Source organism: Schistocerca piceifrons, chromosome 4 (assembly GCF_021461385.2).
Source record: "Schistocerca piceifrons isolate TAMUIC-IGC-003096 chromosome 4, iqSchPice1.1, whole genome shotgun sequence".
Taxonomy (NCBI): domain Eukaryota; kingdom Metazoa; phylum Arthropoda; class Insecta; order Orthoptera; family Acrididae; genus Schistocerca; species Schistocerca piceifrons.
The window spans coordinates 615,070,024-615,097,272 of NC_060141.1; the positions used below are offsets into that span (position 1 = coordinate 615,070,024).

Consider the following 27,249-nt stretch of genomic DNA (forward strand, 5'->3'; position numbering starts at 1 on the left):
CTGGCGACTGGCTGGCCAGTGCATTTGAGTACTGCTAAAGGATAACACCGTTTAGGTATACTACAGGGCAACTGAGCCTCATTCCAATCTGAATTTCCCAAATTGTACTATCCCCTTTTTTGTAAAACACATGTCCCAACTAATTGTGAAACAAGAAAGCAACTCGGTAATTCAAACAACTCATCTTCAGATAGCTTTGTTGGGCTACAGAGAACACACAGAGAATTGAGAGGGAGAGGACATTTTCTCCTGATCACAATAAATTTTCTCTCAAACAGAACAAGTCCCATTACATATAATGTGTTTATTACCATAACAAGAGCAGGAGGCACATATCAACCTCCCACTTCCCCCGTCACCTTCTTTCATTTTTATCTACAGAAAGTGCTTAAAGGGATGAAAGGAAGAATGAAATCCATAAAAAGCTCACAACTGATTTTAGTGTAATCACAAAATGGTTTTAGTCTAATTAGAATAATGAAGTATAATCAAACAGCACTATTCTAGATATACATCCCTACATTCTGAAAAACACAACATTGAGTTATTGTAAAGGGGTAGTAATACATCATGACACCTCAGTTGAAATCAGTGAATTAAAAGAATGAAGGAATGTTGGAACTAAGAAATATCACAAATGAAATGAAAGGAGACCAGGAGAAGACAATCAATGTTTTACTTGCGGTTTCTTCACTGGAACGTGCTGGAGACATAAATAAAAGATTTTTTGTATGTGAAATATCACAGTTAATTCCTGTTCCATTGCTTATCTACAAATAATAATTCTTTGCCCATATGACCTTGGAATGTAAGGGCCTAGTGGTGTTCAGTAAATCTAAAACTGGAGGGAATGTATTGTGCCTAATTTTTTAGAGAAGCCATCTGGTATGTACAATGAGGCAACACCATCACCTTAGTCATTTCTTTGCAGAAATGATAAGTAGAAAGTGGGGCACAGTAAGTTTCCTTATACAAACGTAGGGCATTAATGTTAAGTCCTGACACCTGCAAACTATCAGAAAGTAATTCATTGTCTCAAAGTATCACCTGAGACAGCTGATAGAAATGTTAACGTTATGCAGACTAGTGGTTCCTTGCATCCAAAGCAATATTTGGTAGCTTCAAGTGAAGCAAAAAATCATTTTACACTAGTTCTGTTATGCCCTCATGAATTTGCAGTAAACAAAATGAGGAAAATCACTTAGATGACTCTTCTCCTGCAGTGAAGCAATGGTGGATACAGGAATTGTGTGAAAGAATCGGAACTCTGTAATACGGAACATGCACACATATGAGGGTACTAAAGACATTCTTCAGTTATATAAATTTTGGCCAAGGATTATTGTCTCCAAAATAAGGCTGACCTCACTGGCAACAGAGCTGAGGGTGGAATGGCTATTTCTGTACAGGTGTAATTTCACTCCATACTAACTGCCCTTATTACAGATGTGCAAGCAGTTTGTGACAGTTCATTTTCCAATTAATCAAAATTTGATTTATATTGATGTCCTTACTAAGTTTTCTTCAATCCCTCCCACACAGTCTTCCTTGTATTTTTTGACTATAATGTACACCATATGTAACATGGCTCAAGATCTACTTCTTCAAGGGGTTGCATTGTGAACGAGCTCATAATGTGTAGGGAAGTGTGTGTTCTCTGTAATGGACAAAATGTAAACTTTCAGTCATATTACACTCTCCTGCCTTCACTGACACTGCTCATTTGGAAGTTAGCAGCAAATTGTCTTCCAGTTATGACTTCCCAAACCGGATACAACTAAAATATCAAGCATGGTCCAAAATGAAGCCAACTGGACACTTAACAGCCAACTGTATGCTGTGGCAGTGTCCAGGAGTGAATTACTCATATTATAACCTTAATCCACTATCTCACTCGTGTATGTATGTCAAAGACATCTGTTGACTGAGTAACGTCCTTTGTGATCAGGTGGAGGCTCGCAACTCTGTGCAAGTTGAAGTGCTGACCACTTGCTGATAATCTTGCAATTATTCTGGTGATACGGACCAAATGTCATGAATCATTAATACAAGTAAAAATAAAGTGTGACTGAGTACCTGAATTCCATAAATCTTTCCACAAGCTTGGCATTAATGTGAGGACCATTGGCAGCATTTGATTTCTAAGCATGGTGGGAAATGCCCAGTTTCTATGTGATATGGAACTTGTTGTGTAACATATCATTATGGGGAAAATGATGTTATGCAGTATCTGTCAGACCAACAAATGATGGTTGCAAAATTTGAAAGCATTTGTTTTGTTAGTAAAGTAATTTATAATCGCGTACAGTTCAGAAATTTTTCTTAATTGTGCATGTACAGGGGTTTGGATGGATGCAAAGTGCCTGCAAGACAGGATGATGACAGCAGCTTTATTACACTTTGTGGCACCTTCTGCTCTGGCAATTTATTGTGTGCTACAGTGCCCTGGCTTGGAGATGTGCTTTGAACAGGAGTGCTTTGAGCCTAAGCTCACAGAAGAGAAAGCTTAATCGAGACACAGAAATAAAAATAAGTGATCGTAATCTAAACATACTATCACACAAAAGTTAAAACACTTCAGACTATGCTCTCCAGACAAACTGTAGTGGCATAGTGCAGGCCATGGCTGTATGTTGTTTCACACCAATAATCACCACTGCCTGTCTGGATCCAGTCTACTGACAACACAGAAAAATTGCTGAGGGTGGCAGTTGGGACATTTCATCCAACAACTGAGCGACTTGCAAATGCCCTTTGTCTGCTTAAGGTGTAGCTTTGGCATGATCAGTTGCTCCCGACATGGCACCTGATAAAGAGAAGTGCGTTGCTTCATGTTGTTATACTTACTAGGATGGAAAAAGGAATTATCCTTGCACTGTTCAGCTGACTCTAGAAAACAGGACAATTCCATGCCATGTACAGAGCCAGCATAATCCTTCTGAAAACAGCAAAGCACTATGTGTGTGTGTGTGTGTGTGTGTGTGTGTGTGTGTGTGTCATAATGCTGTATTGGAAAGACTTTTGTGCAGGTGGTTATCTGTTGTTTTGTTTATTAGTTTTTTCAGTGGTATCCTTATATTATTGATAACCTGGTCTGCTAGAGGCAGATGTCAGACAAGATCTCCTACACATTGTAGGTGTTGGCTATGTTATCATTTGGCAACACAGAACCCTCTGACAGTTTCCCGTGTTTATAATGACTTCTGAAATGTTGCCAAGACAGGAAGGATAAGTCAGGGAAGGCTTTTCAGACTTTTTTTGACAGAACAACAATGTCCCCTAATGGTCACTACTTTTGCCATTGCCTCCATTGCATAATATTCACAATAAGAATGCCAGTATCATTTGTAATTTTCTCCTTCTACAAGCCTGCAACATCGAGCTAGTTCAAACTGCCATGGAAGTCATTGACAGAGTGAACTGCACATTTAAGCTAAAAGTTCTTGGCAATTGTATGTGGATCAGCAGGATCTGGTCATCTGAAGGTCATACTTGCTACCTACCAAGAGGAGATATTATTAGTGGTTACAGACAAACACTATACCAAGCATCTGTCTGGAGGCCTTGTATTACACAATTTCCCATCTTGTGTCAGTATTACACATTGTTGTCTGATATGCAAGCAGTATTCAACCTTTTCGAGCACCCATCAATTTAAATGACTACCATAAATTGCTAGACTCATTGGGATCTACATCTATACTATGCAAACCACAGTGAGGTGCATGGCAGAGAGTCCATCCCATTGTACTGGTTATTAGAGTTTGTTCCTATTCCATTCACCTATGGAGTGCAGGAAAAATGATCGTTTGAACCTCTGTGTTATTCTCATGATCCCTGTGTGAGCGATACGCAGGGGTTGTAGTATATTCCTAGTGTAATCATTTAAAGTCGGTTCTTGAAACTATGTTAACAGACTTTTTCAGGATAGATCACATCTGTCTTCAAGAGTCTGCCATTCCAATTCCTTCTGTATCTCTGTAACACTCTCCCATGGATTAAACTAACCTGTGACAATTCATGCTGCCCTTATCTACGTACACCCAATATCCCCTGTCGGTCCTATCTGGTAGGGTCCCACACACTGGAGCAATGTTCTAGGATGGGTCGCATGAGTGATTTGTAAGCAATCTCTTTTGTAGACTTATTGCAGTTCCCCAGTATTTTACCAATAAACCAAAGTCTACCACCAGCTATACCAGTGACTGAACCTATGTGATCATTCCAACTCATATTCCTGCAACGTGTTACATACAGGTATTTGTATGAGTTGGCCAATTCCAACAGTGACTCATTGATATAGTAGTCATTTTGTGAAGTGCAAAATTTAACATTTCTGAACATTTAAAGCAAGTTGCCAGTCTCTGCACCATGTTGAAATCTTATCAAGATCTGATTGCGTATTTATGCAGCTTCTCACAGATAGTACTTCATTATAGACAACTGCAACATCTGCAAAAAGCCTGATTTTACTATTAATATTGTCTGCAAGTCAATATACAGCATGAACAGCAAGGGTCCAACACACTTCCCAGGAGCACATCCAAAGTTACTTCTACAATTGACGATGACTCTCCATTCAAGATAACATGCTGTGTCCTGCCCACCCGAAGGTCCTCAATCCAGTCACAAATTTCATTTTATACCCTATATGATTGTACTTCTGAGAATAAACATAGGTGTGGTTCTGAATCAAATGCTTTTTGGTAATCAAGAAACACTGCATCTATCTGGTTGCCCAGATCCAAAGCTTTCAGTGTCTCACGTGACAAAAGTACGAGTTGGGTCTCACATGATTGATGTTTTTGAAAACCATACTGGTTGGCATTGAGGAGGTAATTCTGTTCAAAATACCTCATTATGTTTGAGCTCAGAATATGTTAGAAGATTCTACAACAAATTGATGTCAAGGGTATTGGATGGTAGTGTCATGTATCACTACTGCTGCTGCTGCTGCTGCTGCTGCTGCTGCTACTACTACTACTACTACTACTGCTACTACGCCTCTTCTTGTAGGCGGGTGTGACCTGAGCCTTTTTTGAATAACTGGGCATCGTTTTCTGTTCAAGGGATCAACGATAGATTATAGGGAGAAGAGGGACTAACTCAGATGCAAATTCAGAATAAATCTGACAGGAATTCCAGTGGGGTCTGGAGCTTTGTTCATTTTTAAAGATTCAGCTGTTTCTCAACACCACTGACACTAATAGTTATTTCATTCATCTTTTCAGTGGTTGTTGTTGTTGTTGTTCTGATCTTCAGTCCTGAGACTGGTTTGATACAGCTCTCCATGCTACCCTATCCTGTGCAAGTTTCTTCATCTCCCAGTACCTACTGCAACCTACATCCTTCTGAATCTGCTTAGTGTATTCATCTCTTGGTCTCCCTCTACGATTTTTACCCTCCACGCTGCCCTCCAATGCTAGATTTGTGATCCCTTGATGCCTCAGAACATGTCCTACCAACCGGTCTCTTCTTCTCATCAAGTTTTGGCACAAACTCCTCTTCTCCCCAATTCTGTTCAATACCTCCTCATTAGTTATGTGATCTGCCCATCTAATCTTCAGCATTCTTCTGTAGCACCACATTTCGAAAGCTTCTATTCTCTTCCTGTCCAAACTATTTATCGTCCATGTTTCACTTCCATACATGGCTACACTCCTTACAAATACTTTCAGAAACGACTTCCTGACACTTAAATCTATACTCGATGTTAACAAATTTCTCTTCTTCAGAAACGCTTTCCTTGCCATTGCCAGTCTACATTTTATATCTTCTCCACTTCAACCATCATCAGTTATTTTGCTCCCCAAATAGCAAAACTCCTTTACTACTTTAAATGTTTCATTTCCTAATCTAAAGCCCTCAGCATCTCCCAACTTAATTTGACTACATTCCATTATCCTCATTTTGCTTTTGTTGATGTTCATCTTATATCCTCCTTTCAAGACACTGTCCATTCTGTTCAACTGCTCTTTCAGGTCCTTTGCTGTCTCTGACAGAATTACAATGTCATCCGCGAACCTCAGTTTTTATTTCTTCTCCATGGATTTTAATACCTACTCCGAATTTTCCTTTTGTGTCCTTTACTGCTTGCTCAATATACAGATTGAATAACATCGGTGATAGGCTACAACCCTGTCTCACTCCCTTCCCAACCACTGCTTCCCTTTCATACCGCTCGACTCTTATAACTGCCATTTGGTTTCTGTACAAATTGTAAATAGCCTTCCGCTCCCTGTATTTTACCACTGCCACCTTTAGAATGTGAAAGAGAGTGTTCCAGTCAACATTGTCAAAAGCTTTCCCTAAGTCTACAAATGCTAGAAACGTAGGTTTGCCTTTCCTTAATCTTTCTTTTAAGATAAGTTGTAAGGTCAGTATTGCCTCACGTGTTCCAATATTTCTACGGAATCCAAACTGATCTTCCCCAATGTCTGCTTCTACCAGTTTTTCCATTCGTCTGTAAAGAATTCGTGTTAGTATTTTGCAACTGTGACTTATTAAACTGATAGTTCGGTAATTTTCACATCTGTCAACACCTGCTTTTTTTGGGATTGGAATTATTATATTCTTCTTGAAGTCTGAGGGTACTACGCCTGTCTCATACATCTTGCTACCAGATGTTAGAGTTTTGTCTGGACTGGCTCTCCCAAGGCTGTGAGTAGTTCTAATGGAATGTTGTCTACTCCCGGGGCCTTGTTTCGGCTCAGGTCTTTCAGTGCTCTGTCAAACTCTTCACGCAGTATCGTATCTCCCATTTCCTCTTCATCTACATTCTCTTCCATTTCTATAATATTGTCCTCAAGTACATCGCCCTTGTATAGACCCTCTATATAATCCTTCCATCTTTCTGCTTTCCCTTCTTTGGTTAGAACTGGGTTTCCATCTGAGCTCTTGATGTTCATACAAGTGGTTCTCTTGTCTCCAAAGGTCTCTTTAATTTTCCTGTAGGCAGTATCTATCTTACCCCTAGTGAGATAAGCCTCTACATCCTTACATTTGTCCTCTAGCCATCCCTGCTTAGCCATTTTGCACTTCCTGTCGATCTCATTTTTGAGACGTTTGTATTCCTTTTTGCCTGCTTCATTTACTGCATTTTTATATTTTCTCCTTCCATCAATTAAATTCAATATTTCTTCTGTTACACAAAGGTTTCTATTAGCCCTCGTCTTTTTACGTACATGATCCTCTGCTGCCTTCACTACTTCATCTCTCAGAGCTACCCATTCTTCTTCTACTGTACTTCTTTCCCCCATTCCTGTCAATTGTTCCCTTATGCTCTCCCCGAAACTCTGTACAACCTCTGGTTCTTTCAGTTTATCCAGGTCCCATCTCCTTAAATTCCCACCTTTTTGCAGTTCCTTCAATTTTAATCTGCAGTTCATAACCAATAGATTGTGGTCAGAATCCACATCTACCCCTGGAAATGTCTTAAAATTTAAAACCTGGTTCCTAAATCTCTGTCTTACCATTATGTGATCTATCTGATACCTTTTAGTATCTCCAGGATTCTTCCAGGTATACAACCTTCTTTCATGATTCTTGAACCAAGTGTTAGCTATGATTAAGTTATGCTCTGTGCAAAATTCTACCAGACGGCTTCCTCTATCGTTTCTTACCCCCAATCCATATTCACCTACTATGTTTCCTTCTCTCCCTTTTCCTACACTCAAATTCCAGTCACCCATGACTATTAAATTTTCGTCTCCCGTCACTATCTGAATAATTTCTTTTATCTCATCATACATTTCGTCAATTTCTTCATCTGCAGAGCTAGTTGGCATATAAACTTGTACTACTGTAGTAGGTGTGGGCTTCGTGTCTATCTTGGCCACAATAATGTGTTTGCGTTCACTATGCTGTTTGTAGTAGCTTACCCGCACGCCTTTTTTTTTTATTCATTATTAAACCTACTCCTGCATTACCTCTATTTGATTTTATATTTATAACCCTGCATTCACCTGACCAAAAGTCTCGTTCCTCCTGCCACCGAACTTCACTAATTCCTACTATATCTAACTTTAACCTATCCATTTCCCTTTTTAAATTTTCTAACCTACCTGCTCGATTAAGGGACCTGACATTCCACGCTCCGATCTGTAGAACGCCAGTTTTCTTCCTCCTGATTACAACGTCCTCTTGAGTAGTCCCCGCCCGGAGATCCGAATGGGGGACTATTTTACCTCTGGAATATTTTACCCAAGAGGATGCCATCATCATTTAACCATACAGTATCAGTGGTATGATTGTTAAAATGGGGCAGTTCTCCTGGGTTTTCCCTTGTAAAGGAACATTTGAAAAGGGGATTAGACATTTCAGCTGTATCTTTGCTACTTTCAGTTTCAGTTCCTGTCTCATTTTCTAGGGACTGGACATTGACTATGGCCACTAACAACCTTTACATACTAACAGAATTTCTTTGGGTTTTGTGAAATGTCATTTGACAACATTCTGCTACGTTACTCATTGTGAAGGCATCACCCAGTGCTATCTTGACAGTGAAACACATTTCATTCAGCATCTCTCTATCTGTAACCTAACCTTTTACACATGTTATGCAGTAACCTCAGTTTCTTTAGAAGATTATTTATGGTGAGTGTATGCCACGGAGGTTTGTCTCCCATTATGAATTGTTCTACTGAGTACATATCTATCCAGTGCATGGTAAACTATTCTTTTAAACTTGAGTAAGAGTTCTTCTTACATGCTCCTAACCTGTGCTGGAAGTTCCTGGTTCCTCATTGAGACATGACATTACTGATTTTTTTATTTTTTGTTTAGTTTACTAGACATATATATCTTTCTGCTTGTTTTATTAGTCCTTCGTACTTTGGTAATCATTGTTGACACAACCATATCATGGTCACTGATACCAGTTTGGATGTGGACATCCTCAAAATGGTAATGCCTGTTTGTTGCCGTTAGATCCAATATACACTGAAGGGCCAAAGAAACTGTTAAACTTGCCTAATATTGCATAGGGCCCCCGCGAGCACGCAGAAGTTCTGCAACATGACATGGATGGACTTGACTAATGTCTGGGATAGTGCTGGAGGGAACTGACACCATGAATCCTGTAGGGCTGTCCATAAACCCGTAAGAGTATGAGGGAGTGGAGATATCTTCTGAACAGCAAGTAGCAAGGCATCCCAGATTTGCTCAATTATGTTCATTTCTGGGAAGTTTGGTGGCCAGCAGAAGTGTTTAAACTCAGAAGAGTGTTCCTGAGGCCACGTAGCAATTCTGGATATGTAAGGTGTCACATTGTCCTGCTGCAATTGCCCAAGTCTGTCGGAATGAACAGTGAACATGACAGGTCACCTGTCAGAGTTGTATCTAGACATTTCAAAGGTCTCATATCACTCAAACTGCACATGCCCCACACCATTACAGAGCCTCCACCAACTTGAATAGTCCCCTGCTGACTTTCTGGGTCCATGGATTCATGAGGTTGTTTCCATACCTGTGCACGCCCATACCCTCGATACAATTTGAAATGAGACTCGTCCGACCAGGTGACACGTTTTCAGTCAACAACAGTCCAATGTCGATGTTGACGGGCCCAGGCAAGGTGTAAAGCTTTGTATCATGCAGTCATAAAGGGTACACGAATGGGCCTTCAGCCCCGAAAGCCAATATTTATGATGTTTTGTTGAATGGCTCACACGCTGACACTTATTGATCGCCCAGCATTGAAATCTGCAGCAATTTGCAGAAGGGTTGGAATTCTGTCATGTTGAATGATTCTCTTCAGTCATTGTTTGTCCCATTCTTGTAGGATCTTTTTCCGGATGCAGCAATGTCGCAGATTTGATGTTTTACCGGATTCCTGGTATTCCTGGTACACTCATGAAATGGTCGTACGGGAACGCTACCTCAGAGATGCTGTGTTCCATCACTCATGTGCCAACTATACGGCCATGTACAAACTCACTTAAATCTTGATAACCTGTCGTAACAGCAGTTACTGATCTAACAACTGTGCCAGACATTTTTTTGTCTTGTATAGGCATTTCTGACCATAGCACCGTATTCTGCCTGTTCACATGTATCTGGATTTGAATACGCATGCCTATATCAGTTTTTTTGGTGCTTCAGTATATTTACGTCATGGGTGGGGTTTGTAACTATCTGTTCTAGTTAGTTTTCAGAGAAGGCACTTAGTGCTCACCACTAACAAAATTGTAATTTTTCCAATTAATTGTTGGATGATTTAAGTGTCCACCAATGATTACAGTATGTTTGGGGAACTTACGTTCAGCTGAACTAAGGTTTTTTCTAAGTTTTTGGTTATGCCAGGAGGCTCCAATTATCATTTTATGCACACCTATGATACTGATTCTTGCCCAACCAATCTCACATGCAGCTTCAATTTCTATCTCTGTGGATTTAAGTTTTTAGTCTGTGACACACACCACCTCCATTTCCCATTTGTTTAGCCTTGGGTACACACTTAAATTTTCTCCAAAAATCTCACTGGTGTCAATTTTGGTTTAATACTCTCATCTGTGGGAGGCATTTCATTCGATCTTACATGGATACTTCTGAATTTCCTATAGCTATTGTTATCTGGAATGGTTGGAGATGTGCCTAATATGAAAAATCCTTGTGTGCAGCCCACATACAGCCTGTATATGCAAAACCTCACCTATTTAGGGGAACCTTCCAGTTCTCAAGCCTATGGCACAAGTCAAGGAAGTTGCTGCCTACCTTGGTCACAGAACTTTCAAAGTCTCTGGTTCAGTCCTTCCACTCGATTCAGAACCAAATGGCCACAATCACTTTTGAGGACAATGTTGCAAATTGTGAGCTTAACTGAAACTCCATGCGCAAGCCTGGTCTTCTCAACCTTCTCTGCCAGTTGCTGGAATGGCCCAGGAATGACTTCGGAGCCCAGACGACAGGCATCATTTGTTTCAACGTGTGCCACAATCTGCAGTTGGTTGCACACTGTTCCCTCAATGGGTGCTGGAAAACCCTCTTGAACATGTTGTATGAGGTCCCCAGTTTCAGTGGAAGACAGCACCTCAAACTAGTTAGTTAAGGGGGATTAGTACAACATCCTGAGTCTGTGCAAAAGTGGCATTGGTGTGCATTGTATCTTTGTCCTTGCACATGAGTGACTGCTGTTGGTCATAATCAGTTGTTTGACATCCACTGCTGGAAAAAGCTACCTCCAATGTCACCCTCCTCTACACGATAGGACAAACTGTGGTTGGAGTTATGACAGTTAACATTATTTGACAGATAGCAGCTTCAAAGATATTACATTTTGACTCAATTGTAAGCAAAAAATGCTTTCACACAAAGTATTTATCACCTATTGGTTGATGTACAGTGTAATTTTTATCAATCGGTCTGCCTATGCTTGCAGACCATGTATATATCTTAAGTGAATTTGGGAGGGACAGAGGAGCAGAAAATGTACATGCCTTTCCCTACTCCTGCTCTCCCCTCCCCAAGACTTTGAAGTGGGGGTGCACAAGTGGCCCTTCTGTCCCCCCATGGTGATATGCTGTTGCACTGGTATCATCATTAGTCATCATTTATATTAAATTACAACCTATATGGAAATAACAGTAATGAAGTGGAGTGGCATACCCATCCCAGGAAATGTACGTATCAACTGTTTCAGTTTTCTGTAACGGAACAAGGACTTCCGTGTTATTTTCTTTAAAGCACAAACTGCACTTCAGAAGGCCCATGACTTGCCACCACATCTGCTTGATGGCTGCCTGCTGACCCTCAATTTTGTGAGCTTCAAGACTGCTGACCATCAATTCCACAAGCTACCAAACTGCTTCACAAACTCAAAGGTGCAGGCCTTTGGGCCAATCGACGTCCAGAGAATTTCCTGTTAACCCTCCAGACCACCACCCACCTATCTGGATTAAGGGAAGATGACCTTATCATATCCAGGTTGAGGAATAACCCCCGTCTCCCGGGAAACAGAAAACTAGAACTGCTGTTCACTGTAGCGACCAGCACTAACCGACGGGAGTAATCTGAAATAATGTGTTACCTCATGTATCTGATCCCTCAAGTTTACCGCTTTTTCTGTTAGGGACCCTCTGAAATTAATTTTTTGCGTCGATAAATTCTTTATTTTATAATGTAACATTGAATCAAATTTGGTATTTCTTTTCAGGGAGCTTCAATTCACTATACTACATGGGAATCAGCTGTTCATGGAGTAGCCAATTATGGAGAATTTCGACCTCTACGGCAGAAGCTTTTTCCTAACAGATTACCAAGGTTCTCTCCAAGAATGAAACGCCGGTAACTATTTATATAAATTTTTCATAAAAGATTTCATTGTATTGCCTTTGGTTTTATACTTTCGAATTTTTTTCTTCTTGTAGGGTACTGCCACACAAACAGACTGGTGTCAATGGTTGGTGCTTACCGTTCCCTGGAAGTGATCGCACGGTTGTCTCCCGTTCCCAGAGACATTTTTATGAGCATGATAAGAAACGCCCTATACAGTTTGAAGCATATGCTGTATTTCCATCGTTAATAGTTTCATTTCTTGTGATAATGGTGGCTTTCGTATTTGGTATTTTGACCAGATTCAAGCTTGGTGTCAAATTACTGCTTGATGTAAGTATTCATCTAATAAAGTCAGTGAGACTTTCGCATAATGACACCTTTAATTGTTGCTGTTTCTGGGTATTAGAAAGTTAGTGGAACAAACCCTGAAGCACTTGCCATATCACAGTTATCAACTGCCCTTGTCTGCAATCATATAAGTGTGTGGTACTGTGTCTTTAATTTGTTTTCATGTACATGATAGAAAGTAGAGCAGACAAAATCTGAAGCTAAATTGGAATATCATAATGTTTCAGTTGGCAAGGTACTAATGAAGATATTGTGCCCTCATTTTCCTCCTCCTTCACAAATCTCACCTGTTCAAAAAAATATGACACAGTAAAATCATTTTAAGGTCATTTGTAGCTGAATTTCTGTGAATAATTAGCAGCTTCAGCTAATTCCTTAATAGACTAAAACTGTTTGCCTCATGCGAACTCAAATCTTTGTGCAACATGAAAAAATTTCAATCTCCAGTACCTCTCAGTCTGCAGCTTGTAATCTCGCAGTCGCAGTCTCACTCCCCGAGCACAGGGTCCCGGGTTTGATTCCCGGCGGGGTCAGGAGTTTTCACCTGCCTCGAGATGACTGGTTGTTTGTGTTGTCCTCATCATTTCATCATCATTCAAGAAAGTGGCAAGTTTGGACTGAGCAAAGGTTGGGAATTTGTACCGGTGCTGATAACTGCGCAATTGAGTGCCCCAAAAACCAATCATCATCATCCAGTACCTCTCTTTTACACTTGATGTTGTTACATGATATGCAAGAACCATTTTATAAATAGATTTCATTGCACTGTTCAGTTTATTTTCTAATTTTTTTTTTTTAGGACGCTGCCATCTGTATTCACTTCCTATTTCTGTTTGAAATGTATTGTGAAGGTACATAAATTCTTACTGCTGGATTATTAATTTTCATGTCTACACGTAGTCTGAGGCAAATTATGAGAGTTTTATTTGTGGGTGACAAGTTGGTTCCACTGTCAGAAAAGTGAGTTATATGCAACTTCATCAGGAAAATTTTCATTTGCTCCTTCTTACTTTCCTTCTGCATATTACGTAGGCCCTAACAACCCTGCTTAATAATAATTGTCTGGTTTACTATGATGTGTTTTATCACATCAATCACTATTCTTCCAGAGATTGTGGATGCTGAGCTACATTCTTTGCTGTATGCCTGCTTAGTGTGTATCAAGGTAAAATTTTATTGCATCATAGAATCAGTTCATGCAATGCCAGTGAATGCTTCCAGATGTTCTTCATAATAGTCAGACGTATTGATGCATTACTTCTTGGCTTTCTGAAGTTTCACTAGTGGTCATCCACTTGAGGAATCTGTTATGCTCTAAAATTATTTCATCTGAACATGCATATCACAGCACCTAATTAAATGTTGAGAGCCGCTTTATTTGCAATGGAACACACAAAAGTTATGTTAATAATAGGCTGTAAGATGAAAATAACAAGAGCATATGCACACAAAAGTCCTGTTCCAGGTAGCTAAGTATTAAGAGTGTGAGTGAATATGAGATAACAAACAGCTATCAAATGTGCTACAGGTAAGGAAGTTCTCAGTAAGTATGTAAGGAAGTGAGAGGATATACATGGAAAATTGAACACCAATTGGGTATCACTTCTGTTAGAAATTACTGTTACCACTTCCTAGAGGATAAGCAGGAGTAGAAGAAAAAAGACTCTTTGCTCAACACATAACAAATCATGAAAGGATTGCGCTCTCTGAAACACTGACTTGTATAAAATTGTAACTTATAGTTACGAAGAGAAATAAAAAGACTAAAGTATAAGATGGACTGTGTGTGTAGTAATCTGATCATTAAGGTGCTTTACTGAAAAATCTGAAAGTAAATAATGTGTAAAAATTATGGAATTTGTAAATGTATAGTTAATATTAATTTAAAATGTTTGTTTGGTCAGTAAATAGTTCTGATAGGTAAATTACTGGGGACTGTGTGTGTGTGTGTGTGTGTGTGTGTGTGTGTGTGTGTGTCGGGGGGGGGGGGGGGTCATGTCTGTTTTTAGCAAAGGCCTGGTTGGCTGAAAGATTATTTTGTGATAGTCTCTTTGTTGTTCCTATCTACAACTCAGCATCATCTTCACTATATGGCGAATAGCACCTATCCTTTTCATAACATTGTTACATTCCATCCTGGATTTTTTAAGGCTCTAGATTTTTGTTTCAGCCACTTGATAGTAATGAACAATGTTAATAATGAAATGGCAAAGAGTCTGCTACGTGTAACAAGAATATATAAAGTTTCAGCCATGTAAGATATTCTGAAGGGATACAAAACACTTCATAATTTAGTGGGAAAGCAACTTCCTATGCCAGCAGCACATGTGAATAGTGTCAAATGTCTTATGGTGTGCTGACAGCAGTTTTATGTTCAAATTAAGACTCCAGATGGCTTTTTTTCACACTACAGTGAAATAGTGATTGATCAGCAACATAATATCTCAGAACAGAACTTTAAATTATGCTAATGCTTCTTTTCCCCCAAAAGCTTTATCTATGTATGGTTGCAAAGTTTCTTTATTTGATTTGATTAGATTTAATGGATTTAATATAAATCATGTCTGTCTTTCAATAATTTGTCTATAAATATACTGTAACCAATGGGTATATTTTCAACATAATACTGAAAAACAAAGAAATAAGACAAATTATGGTCACATGTTACTTCAAAGATAAGGTGTCAGTAACTGACACCAAAATGGCAGAAAATAACACTAAAATTGTTAAAAAAACACTAAATCAAACAATGGAAAATCCAGGATGGAATGTAACAATACAAGAGAAGGAAAGTTGCTACTCACCATATAGCGAAGATGCTGAGCCGCGATAAGCACAATAAAAAGATTGATTGTGTGAATCTTTCTATTGTGCCTATTGCGGCTCAGTATGTCCACTACATGGTGAGTAGCAACTTTCCTTCTCTCCATTGTTAAAAAACACTAAAATTGTTAAAAAATGCCAAAATTGGCAATTAAATAAAATATTATTTTCTGTCCTTTCTTCTCAGAAGCAACATATGTATGTAGTATGCTGTCGCAACAGACAAGGAAAAAGTTTTTCTTTGAGACCTTAACCTTTGAGTCGTAAATAACTGTATTTCTTTAATATGACAGTTTCTGGCTATGCTAAACATAACTACTGGCAAGTCAGTTTGTAATTCTGTAGTGAAGTGTAACGTGACAGAACCTCCACAGTACAATGTTGATCAAGTCTACAACATTTTTATCATCAGAGGCTAGCAGGGGATAGGGGAAGGTGGGTGGTAGGAAGGAAAGAAGAAAAAGCTGACAGTCTTGCATATTCTCCATTTGCAGATTATATTGTGAGCTGCACCTACTAGTCCATATCGAAATGTGCAGTTTGGAGTGTCAGTATATAATCTTTATCGCATAGAAGGCTTTGGACTTTTAACTCTATTGTTCCAGAGATCACGAAGAGAATTGTAACACTCCCATGCTGTGTGTGTTCATATTTTTTAAATGACTGTTGTGTGCACCAACATGAAAGAGTACACAGTCATATTGTATGGTGTACATGTAAGGGTTTTCATAGCAACAAAGTCACTCTGGTTATGGGCCGATCGTCATCAGGTACTGATATTAACATGATGGTTGGTTTGGAAATTAATCATGTACCATGACATAAAATTCTGTGGAGAATGTGCAGTCATTTTCCATTAAATAAGCATTACTACCTTGACTGAAAATGTATCTGCAAGAATGGGATGTCGCGCAAAAATGAGCAAAGGACCCATCCCATATTGGATTCCACTACATGAGACGTACTTATGGGTGAACATGAAGTGCTAGACACTTCAGTCAGATAATGTTTGTCAAATTGGAAGTGTACATTAGGTGTAGGATGTCATATGCTGTATTTTAAGTGTGTGTCAGTTTTCTATATTTAAACTTTCCTTGGTTGTTATTGTTATTAACTTAGGTGAAACAATATACACTTTGTAACATAGTTTCCGTTACTAAGTTTGGTCTATGGCTATACAAGGCTCCCAAAAAATACAAAAACTCAAGATCATTCAGTGCGAAAATGACCGGAAAGAAATCTAACTCTAACTTCGTAACCAGCCAAATATGTTTCATTGAACTCTTTGGTAACCAATCTTCTATTTCGGTTATGTGATGAACATACATTCTCTCTGTGTCAAAAACACTGTTTTTTGCATGCGGATATTTCTGTTTACTTCCTGATTAAATTTCATTAAGTCTCTAAGGAGGAGGTAACTACTCAAAAGTGTACCTATCCAACATCCACAGGAGGAAAACTTCATGTTCAGAAGAGAGAGGAAAAAAAAAAAACCATGGAAACTTTACTTAAAAAAATAGGAGTAGTTTCATAATGTTAGTTACATCTTGAGGTGAAGTCCTGAATACAAAGAAACCATGAAATAATACCAGGAAGTGACAACTGTGGATTAAAAAAGTTAGATCATTGTCAAAAATGGCTGAAGGCAAGTAATACAAAATGTGACAATCGGTACTTACAGTTACCCATGATGCTGGAGTAGAGTTGCTGTTAAACTTTACCCAATTCCTAGAATTTAATTCAATTCTAAAAACAGTGTCACAACCCACAACAGGCTAATGTAGACGGGGGCCCAATAGCTGGAACCTAAAAAGGAATATAAATGAACTATTAAAGTATGGTACAGTGGAGGAAATGGAAGAAAACAGAGGAAACCATATCGTGTACTAGTGTATCAGTGAGTACAGGACAGTAGTGAGTACAGGGCAACACCGCAGCTGACTGCAAACTAATGCAGAAACTTATGATGGGCCACTAGACATGTGGTGCATGCGCAGAGGAGATAAGACTGACTCAGTGTGAGAAAAATATAAGGAATCGGGTGCGCACAGGATTATAAAGGCAAATACTTGCAATAGAAAATATGAAGTAGATCCTCTGAAAAGACCCATTACGGGGGGACAAAGGAAGTGGCAGTGCACAAACAGGTAAATAGTTTGGGTTATCCACTGAGATAGTCAAAATTATCCAAGATCTATTTACGTTTCATTTCATCTTGGTATTGAGAGTATGACTAGGAGATTGCTTGAAGGCATGCTAAATCTCTTTCTAGAACATTTAGAACATTGCCCTTAAATTCCCTATGTAACACTGAATGGGTGGATGAAATACTAGGAACAGTCGCCCGTCTCAGAAAAATGGGTACCTAAAGCTAAGTTAGAGCCTGCGCCAGATGAATGTTTCCCTAAATCTGACCCATCTGGCTGATATATTTGTACAGGCAGTCATTATGCGTGATTCTGTAAACCCCCAGAGACTAAAAAGTATCATCCCTCATTTTGTCACCATGTCTGAATCTCTGGCTGTTATTCCTAGGAATGAAATGTGCTGGGACAATCTTGAGTCAAAAGCAGTTTCTCAGCATGAGATGAAATCCTACCATAGTATGGAACTCTTAAGATACAAAACCATCTGAAGGGTACATGTACTTAATGGAACTATTGTAATTAGACACTCTTGCCAGTCCAAGGATGGAGTTGAGAAACCTTTAAGTTTCTTAAGAATGCTTGTATTAGTATCCTATACAAAGTCATTTCCTGATATTATTTCACAGTTTGTTTCTATTCAGGTTTTAGGCTGATAATGTAACAAACATTACAAAAGATGTCATGCTTTTTAAATAAAGTAACCATTCAGCTGCAGGGCTGTTTTTTACTCAACAGAAAGTGTATTGATAAAAGTGAAACTATGAAATTTGAATGATAAACAAAAATGCTGCAATTATGTAGAAAAAAAGTGAAGCACCAAAACCAAATTAAAATAAATGCAAACAATGAATATTGAGTTAAACAAGTCATCTTCCTTCAAATATAACCAAAGTGAGGGGAGAACAATATGTAGTAGTATCTTGAAGTAAGCAAAACAATATCAGGGTGCAATTTTAGTGAAAATTTTTTGTCACTGCTGTGAAATTTAATTTTATCATAAATGTAAATATGTTCTAGGCTCCGAATTTTTGATTACTGCTAATATTATCACATTATTTACTTTTCTAAAATGGTTATTTCACACAACTACATTTAAACTCAGTGTTTGTACTTTGTTTCTAGTACCCAAAAGTATTTTCGTGTGGTTTTGTAAGTCACGAAGGCCCAACTGAAGAGATGATGAAAAATACTCATTTCAAATTTACACTTTTTGCTGAAGGATGGAAGGAAAAATTATCAGAGCCAACAGATCAACATGCAACGCCCATGAATAAGAAAGTAACTGCCCAGGTACAGTAATGTAGCACTGTTGTTTACAGTAAGAAAAGTTCTGACAGAAAAAGAGCGAGCACACACACACACACACACACACACACACACACACACACACACACACACCTTTATTCTTTAAATTGTTATTTGTTTATATCCTGTCAGGACTTTCTAGTGTCATATGAATGTGCTGTATCATTGTTTTTAGTATAAAAATATGATAACCAGTTTCATTTAAATATTTGTTTGAAAAGAATGGAATTCTGTTAAGATTTAATCAATAACTGCCTAAAAACTTTTGTGTTTATTTATTTATTTCGTGTTCTGGTGATCCGTTTTGCAAATATATCACAGGTTTGTTGCAGTTACCTTCTATGGCATTATGTAAACAGTGCCAATCAGTTTTAAATTAAAGTATCTTCAACTTAAATTTTATTATGGAAAATAAATATTATAGAAATAAATCTATAATGGAAAAATATTTACGTTTACAAAAGTAAATGGACATGCCCACAAATAAGGATTTGGGAATGCATCTGATTCTTAAAAGTACATGGATACTAGACTTAGTCATTCAGGAACCCTTTTGTAGCATAAAATGACCCTTAAGAATCCACTTAACACTTAATTTTATGAAGGACCAGGGGCATTAGCAGTTTTAATACTGCTGAAATGAGGGCCCCCTTGTGAAACATACTAAGATTTGCAAGCTTGTAATTGATAACATATTTTCTTTTAGTATCATGGCTGATACACCCTATTACCTTCAAAAAGGGGGTTTCCTCCCCTATGTACCACACCAGGGAGAATATTTAATATGCAGTGGATGTGAGGATTTAAAGTTCCGTAGAAAGATTTTTGCACATGGCTGTAGAGTAGACTCCACTCAGGATGCTTATTGCTCATTTCTGTGCATATAGCACTTTTCTAGCTGATGGTTGATTTCCGCAAAATGATTCCATGTGCTATGATAGCATGACAGTAACCATAAGAAGCTGATTCAATAGTTCCCAGCTGGCCGCGGTGGCCGAGCCGTTCTAGGCACTACAGTCTGGAACCGTGCGACCACTACGGTCGCAGGTTCGAATCCTGCCTCGCGTATGGATGTGTGTGATGTCCTTAGGTTAGTTAGGTTTAAGTAATTCTAAGTTCTAGGGGATTGATGACCTCCGATGTTAAGTCCCATAGTGCTCAGAGCCATTTGAACCACATTTTTACAGGATCAAATTATGCACAAACTGGAAGTTGCAGGACGCAGTCTTTTTACACAGATCCAAGATTTGGTTTGTTCCTTCATCTTTAGAGCTTGTGTGAAACTGAACAATGTAGTGGCTTTCAGAGTATGTATGCAGGTGTAAAAAAATTATTTTTATGTGATTGACAGAGAGACCAGTTTTATTAAACCGGTTCACAATATTCCTAAAAACCATATTAGCTGACACCTCAAGTTTGTGTAATGAATTATCAATTACCAGCATAGTCTCACCATTAAAAATGATGAATTTACAATAGTCTTTACAGAGAGGTGCATCATTAATGATAATAGTAAAAGCCAATGGATCCAGGACTGAGCTCTGTGATGTGATATGACATTATTTCATTCCGGTATCGAAATACGTTTTAGAATGTCCAGTGCAGCTTTCTGCTAGAAAGGTAGAAATAAAGGCATTTCCATGCTGCTCCAATTATACCAAAGTATGTGCCATTGTGTAAAAGTATTTAGTCACTTGACACAGACTTTCGTCTCCAAAACATTGACAGAAAATGCAAATATCACACATTCTTTTGATAGCCGTTTCTGAAATTCTAAATTATTTTCGCTGATGACACTGTAGTTACTAAGGTGCTTCACAATTGTGCCATGCATTAGTCTCTGAAACCTTGGAAAAACTTAACAGTAGTGAGATTGGCCAATAGTTAGCAGTATCTGCCTTATCTCTCTCTCCTTAAACAATAATTTTTGCAACTGTATACTTAAGCATTTCAGGAAGTATTCCTTGCTTAAGTGATGCATTGAAAATATGACAAAGGATTTTACTTACATGGTTGTAGCAGTAGTTTAATAATTTACTATATAGGGTGGTCCATTGATAGTGACCAGGCCAAATATCTCACGAAATAAGCATCAAACGAAAAAACTACAAAGAACGAAACTCGTCTAGCTTGAAGGGAGAAACCAGATGGCGCTATGGTTGGCCCGCTAGATGGCACTGCCATAGGTCAAACAGATATCTACTAATTTTTTTTTTAAATAGGAACCCCCATTTTTTATTACATATTCATGTACTACGTAAAGAGAATGTTTTAGTTGGACCACTTTTTTCGCTTTGTGATAGATGGCGCTGTAATAGTCACAAACATATATAAGTATGTGGTATCACGTAACATTCCGCCAGTGCGGACGGTATTTGCTCCGTGATACATTACCTGTGTTAAAATGGACTGTTTACCAATTGCGGAAAAGGTCGATACCGTGTTGATGTTTGGCTATTGTGGTCAAAATGCCCAACGGGCATGTGCTATGTATGCTGTTCGTTAATCCTGGATGACATCATCCAAGTATCCAGACCGTTCGCCGGATAGTTAAGTTATTTAAGGAAACAGGAAGTGTTCAGCCACATGTGAAACATCAACCACGACTTGCAACAAATGATGATGCCCAAGTAGGTGTTTTAGCTGCTGTCGCGGCTAATCCGCACATCAGTAGCAGACAAATTGCGCGAGAATCGAGAATCTCAGAAACGTCAGTGTTGAGAATGCTACATAAAAATAGATTGCACCTTTTCTATGCACCAGGAATTGCGTGGTGGCGACTTTGAATGTCGTGTACAGTTCTGCCACCGGGTGCAAGAGAAAATACGGGACGATGACAGATTTTTTGCACGCGTTCTGTTTAGCGAAGAAGCGTCATTCACCAACAGCAGTAATGTAAATCGGCATAATATGCATTATTGGGCAACGGAAAATCCACAATGGCTGCGACAAATGAAACATAAGCGACCTTGGTGGTTTAATGTATGGTGTGGCATTATGGGAGAAAGGATAATTGGCCTCCATTTTATCAATGGCAATCTAAATGGTGCAATGTATTATGATTTCCTACATAATGTTATTTCCTACGTAATGTTCTACCAATGTTACTACAAGATGTTTCACTGCATGACAGAAAGGCGATGTAGTTCCAACATCATGGATGTCCGGCACGTAGATCGCGTGCGGTTGAAGTGGTATTGAATAGCATATTTCATGACAGGTGGATTGGTCGTCAAAGCACCATACCATGGCCCGCATGTTCACTGGATCTGACGTCCCCAGATTTCTTTCTGTGGGGAAAGTTGAAGGATATTTGCTATTGTGATCCGCCAACAACGCCTGTCAATATGCTTCAGTGCATTGTCAGTGCATGTGCGAACATTACGGAAGGCGAACTACTCACTGTTGAGAGTAATGTCGTTACACGTATTGCCAAATGCATTGAGGTTGACGGACATCATTTTGAGCATTTATTGCATTAATGTGGTATTTACAGGTAATCACTCTGTAACAGCATGCATTCTCAGAAATGATAAGTTCACAAAGGTATATGTATCACATTGGAACAACCGAAATAAAATGTTCAAACGTACCTATGTTCTGTATTTTAATTTAAAAAACCTACCTGTTACCAACTGTTCGTCTAAAATTGTGAGCCATATGTTTGTGTCTATTTCAGCGCCATCTATCACAAAGCGAAAAAAGTGGTCCAACTAAAACATTCATATTTCTTTACATACTACACGAATATGTAAAAAAGAAGGTTCTTATTTAAAAAATCGCAGTTGATAACCGTTTGACCTATGGCAGTGCCATATAGTGGGCCAACCATAGTGCCATCTGGTTTCCCCCTTGAAGCTAGACAAGTTTCGTTCTTTGTAGTTTTTTCATTTGACACTTATTTCGTGAGATATTTGGTCCGGTCACGATCAATGGCCTACCCTGTACAAGTTGTCAGGTTTGGTACATTTTTTATTTTTCAGGTATTTAATGATTCTTTAAATTTCCTTTATAGTCGACTGTTCTTACTATGATCTGTTGTACTGTACTAAATACACTGGTTTATAGAAAATTCATGGCTTGATTTATGTAGCCTTGCAATCTATTTGTAATGTCACTGTTAAAAAATGTTTGCTGAATATATCAGCAACTGTTTTTGTATCAAAAGTTGAACCTCATTTTTTAACACATTATTATTTGGTTGATTTCTTGTCTGTGTGCAGTTCAAACTTTGCAGATAATTTTAAATTAATTTTCTAATGAGCTAGAGACTTGATATTTGAAATATATCTCAGAACTGGATGACAGTGCAATATCAACTCGTTTTCTTGCCTGTCTGATCCACTTAGTTCGTACAGGGGTGAGATGGGGGATGAAAAGGATTGGTAACATTGCTCTGCAGTACTGGCTTGCTGTGTGGGTAGCATTGGAATGCATTCCAGACATTTTCTGTGTGTTAGGCTTTTGCTCTTGGATCACTCGCTTGAACATTGTTATTCTGTTGTGCCATCTCCATTGTCCATTTTCCTCCTGTTCCCACTTGGCTAAATGCTGTTGACAGCCTCTGGCCAGTTAGTCAGTCTCTGCTGGTTCTTTAAGTTGTTCCCAATCCTTGGCAATTTCTGGTCACAATATAATAATAATATTAATAGTGCATAAGTGACCATTTTTATGTCTGTGGTTGAGGAGAAGGCACCTCATGCAAGCTTCATTTAGAGAAGGAGAAGCAAGAACAACAAGGGAATCTTCAGCAGGAACCAGAAGCAAATAAATCCCCAAGATTAGCCAAATGGTGTAGATGAGCTAAAGGAAGTTTCTTGACTTCCTAGTGATGCACTTAGTCATGCTCAAATAAGACCAACTGAGACTACTGAAGCACCTATATCTCAGCTGGAATGAGGTATATTGAGACACTCTGAATTACAAGCTAGACAGACAAGTCAGGGATGTGAACAAGACTATGAAGTCAATATGAGGTGTATGCTCAACGGGAAGCTGTTGAGGCAGATTTTTCACTCTACCATAAACAGGTTTTGTGACAAGATCTTTGCTATATGCCAGAAAAAATGTTGCCCTAATCAGGTAGTGAAATAATGTCTGTCTGCACCAAAGTCATACTTAACACTGAAACTTGCCACTACAATTTATTTGCTTGTTTGCCATTGAAGGAATAAACACTTGAAGAGCTCAAAAATGCGCATTAGAGTATCTAGCTACAGGTGATATTCCTGATGAAATCGCAGTACTAACTGAACCAGAATGGCATTTGTTTCAACATTCCATTCCATACATCAAAGCAGTCAAATTTTCAGCCAGATATACTAAATACAGTTTCAAAGGAAATGCAATATTCTCAAACTCTTCCATAAACAAATAGGCAATAATAGGTGATAATGGGCTTCCCATCACAACTCAGCCTGTGTGATCATAGTACTGGTCATTGAGTAAAAAGTAAGTGGAAGTCAACATGTGTCACAATAGGTTTGTTAATTCATCACCAACCTAACCGCGGTTAACCATAATGAATGAGAGGGACAAGAGTGGCAGGAGAAACCACATCGAAACAAGTGACAAAAAAAGGTGACACGACATTTGCCATCTTCTGAATGCTCTGTGTCAGTGAGTTGAAGACACCCCCCCCCCCTCCCCCCCATGAATTGGGGCTATTGATGTCGACATTGCTAACGAAGGCTTGTACTGATTTGGATTTGGGTAGAATAATTCACACATATCCTATTCGAGCACAAGTTGATGCACATAACAAAGCTGTCATTGAACAATATCAAGGGCAAGGAGTGTGAACTTCAGAAATGCGTGATCAGGATGTGCTAGTGAATACAACAAGAAATACTGACAATGTATGCTTGGACAACATTGTATTAGGTGTTATAAGAAAGCCCGGATGATTACAAAAGAAGTTAAAAATTTTCAGTGGAATGAGAGTTAAGCTTTGCTCAAATATTAACATGAAATAAGGAGTTGTGAATGGTGCGATGATTACTGCCACCGAAACTGTTTGGTCTTTATCCTATAGTGATCAGATGTATGACACCAACATTCCATCTGTTCGTATCTACATTGGCAGAGATGGAATTCATTTAATCAGTCCACAATCAATACAGTTTTAGGCACTCCGAAACTTAAGGATGTGTAGTGAACCAAGCTGTTTTAAACCTTTCTAAAGGCCAGGAATATGTTGCATTAAGTTGTGTCAGCACATTGGATGGATTACGAATAGAGCGACAGCTATGGAAAGGATATATTGCTGCTCACCGTAAAGATGACACCTTGAGTTGCAAATCGGCACAACAAAAAGACTATTACACATTAAGCTATTGGCCAAAGCCTTCATCAGAATCCACACAAGCAAGAATATTTCACTCATATATGACCACTATCTCTGACTGCTCAGGCCAGTCTGGCCAGAGCAGCCAGAGATAGCAGTCATGTGTGTGTGAGATGTGCTTGCTTGTGTGATTGTGTGCGTTTTTTTTCTTTTCCGGTGAAGGCTTTGGCCAAAACCTTAATGTGTAATATTCTTTTTGTTGTGCCAGTCTGCAACTCAACGTTTCATTTCAATGGTGAGTAGCAGTATATCCTTTCCATAATTGTTGATATTCAAACCTGAACTTTCCATTGTGAATAGAGCAGCTAGATTGTTAAAGAATAAAGATTACAATGTTACTAACATTTGTTTTATTTAAAAAGCTTTCAGAGATTTCACAATAAAAAAAGTGGAGGTATTACACCCTGGTACTATGAATAAAAAAGGAGCATCAACATTGTCTGGGTGTAAAAGTCACTGTCTTGTTGTGAAAGGTACAGCATTTGTTGTGGAAAAATTTTCCCCATTTGTTTTCAGTAAGAAATCACATTTACTTTAATCTTTCATTTTTGTTTTAAGTATCTCTGCAACTCATCTGTTGCAGTAAGAGTATCTTACACATATGCCGACAAAGCAAACTTCTTTACTTTTGCTGGTACTGGAGATTTGTGGAATCTGATGAAGAGTTGCCTTTTTGTGGCTCATACATGCCTCTTTCACTGTAATGCTTTGACATGGTTGAAAAAATTCCAAAACTTTTTAATATATCGTTTTGCAAATCAATGTCAGTGTGAGCCCTACTTTAAAGGTGCAAGTTTATTGAAAAAACACCAAATGTTCTGATATTGAAGGTATTTGAAGTATTTCATTGAATTTAAGTGCTCTGCCCAAGTCACTCTCTTTTGATCAGGTGATTTGATAAAGTATTTCCATATATTCAGGTATTCTTTAGGCGAGGGAACATTGAATCTGATCTGACATTGTGTATCCTCGATTCTGTGGCCAGCCTCGGTTCTGATTGAGAGTTTGCAGTTCCCTTTGGAATCGACCAGTGGGGAGCTATTAAAATAGCAGTGCACTGACTGACTGACTGTCTGTCTGTCTGTCTGTCTGTCTTACCTGTGCCATGATTTCATGTCTCTTACCTGAGATATCATGTTCTATGACAAAATGGTGGCCAGAGAAAAGTTGCTACATCATGGCACCTCTGGATAATTAACTTCACCTCCAAGTGCAAATTGAGGTGTTTCCATAAAAGTCCTATTTCAGAGGCTTCTTTGTTCTGAGGCACCTGACTAAGTTGCTGTAATAATGTAATTTTTCATGGCAGCAGAGGGTTCAGTATAGGTGATGCCTCCAGTTCTAATATTTTAAAAGGCTCATTGTAAATTAAACACTAATCTATAAGATTTATAGTACTAGAATAATATCTAAACCATGAGAAGAGAAATTAGTTCATTCATCAGTGTGATATCACTTACTCCAATTCAAGCTATTTCTCCTACAGCTGTTTGCACTAAACTGTATTTTGGCTTTCAGCTGATACTAACAATTTTAGCTGTGTGTTCCAGTGAGTATCTTTGAACTGTTTTAGTGATCAAGGGCAATAAGAAGGCTACTTTTCTTTTTGCCGCAGTCAATAGAGCATGAACTGGTAGACATACATAAAAAGCATTTCATAGCACTATATTTAGCATATGACAGGGACAGTTCAATTGTGAATAATCACACAATGCAGCGACAATGTTGCCATGTTGCTCAGTCATAAAAGGCATATCTTTCAAAGCAGTCTTGTGGATACAGAGAGACAGAAATGGTCCCAACAATTCTCTTAAAGTGTTATTGCCTGGTTTTGCTTCATCTGTAAACTGGGTTCTAAACAAAAATGGAGAGTGATTAAAATTCTTCTGGGTATTATGCCGCGTCATTGCTAATAAACTAACAACAATAATAAACTAAAACCAAGGTTTCAGCCGAATTGCTACGGCCTTCCTCAGGGCATGACTGGTTTTGGATGGGGATAGGTGC

The 27,249-nt window shown here is 38.6% G+C and overlaps 1 protein-coding gene across 3 annotated transcripts in view; it reads left to right on the forward strand.

The window, feature by feature from the left end:
* Positions 1-27,249, forward strand: part of LOC124796317 (saccharopine dehydrogenase-like oxidoreductase) — a 99,638-nt gene that overhangs the window by 46,875 nt on the left and 25,514 nt on the right. For all 3 annotated transcript variants that reach the window (XM_047260445.1, XM_047260446.1, XM_047260447.1), the window contains exons 6-8: positions 12,152-12,282; positions 12,366-12,603; positions 18,714-18,881. In XM_047260445.1, the coding sequence (XP_047116401.1) occupies positions 12,152-12,282; positions 12,366-12,603; positions 18,714-18,881 (537 nt within the window). The remainder of the gene's footprint in view (positions 1-12,151; positions 12,283-12,365; positions 12,604-18,713; positions 18,882-27,249) is intronic.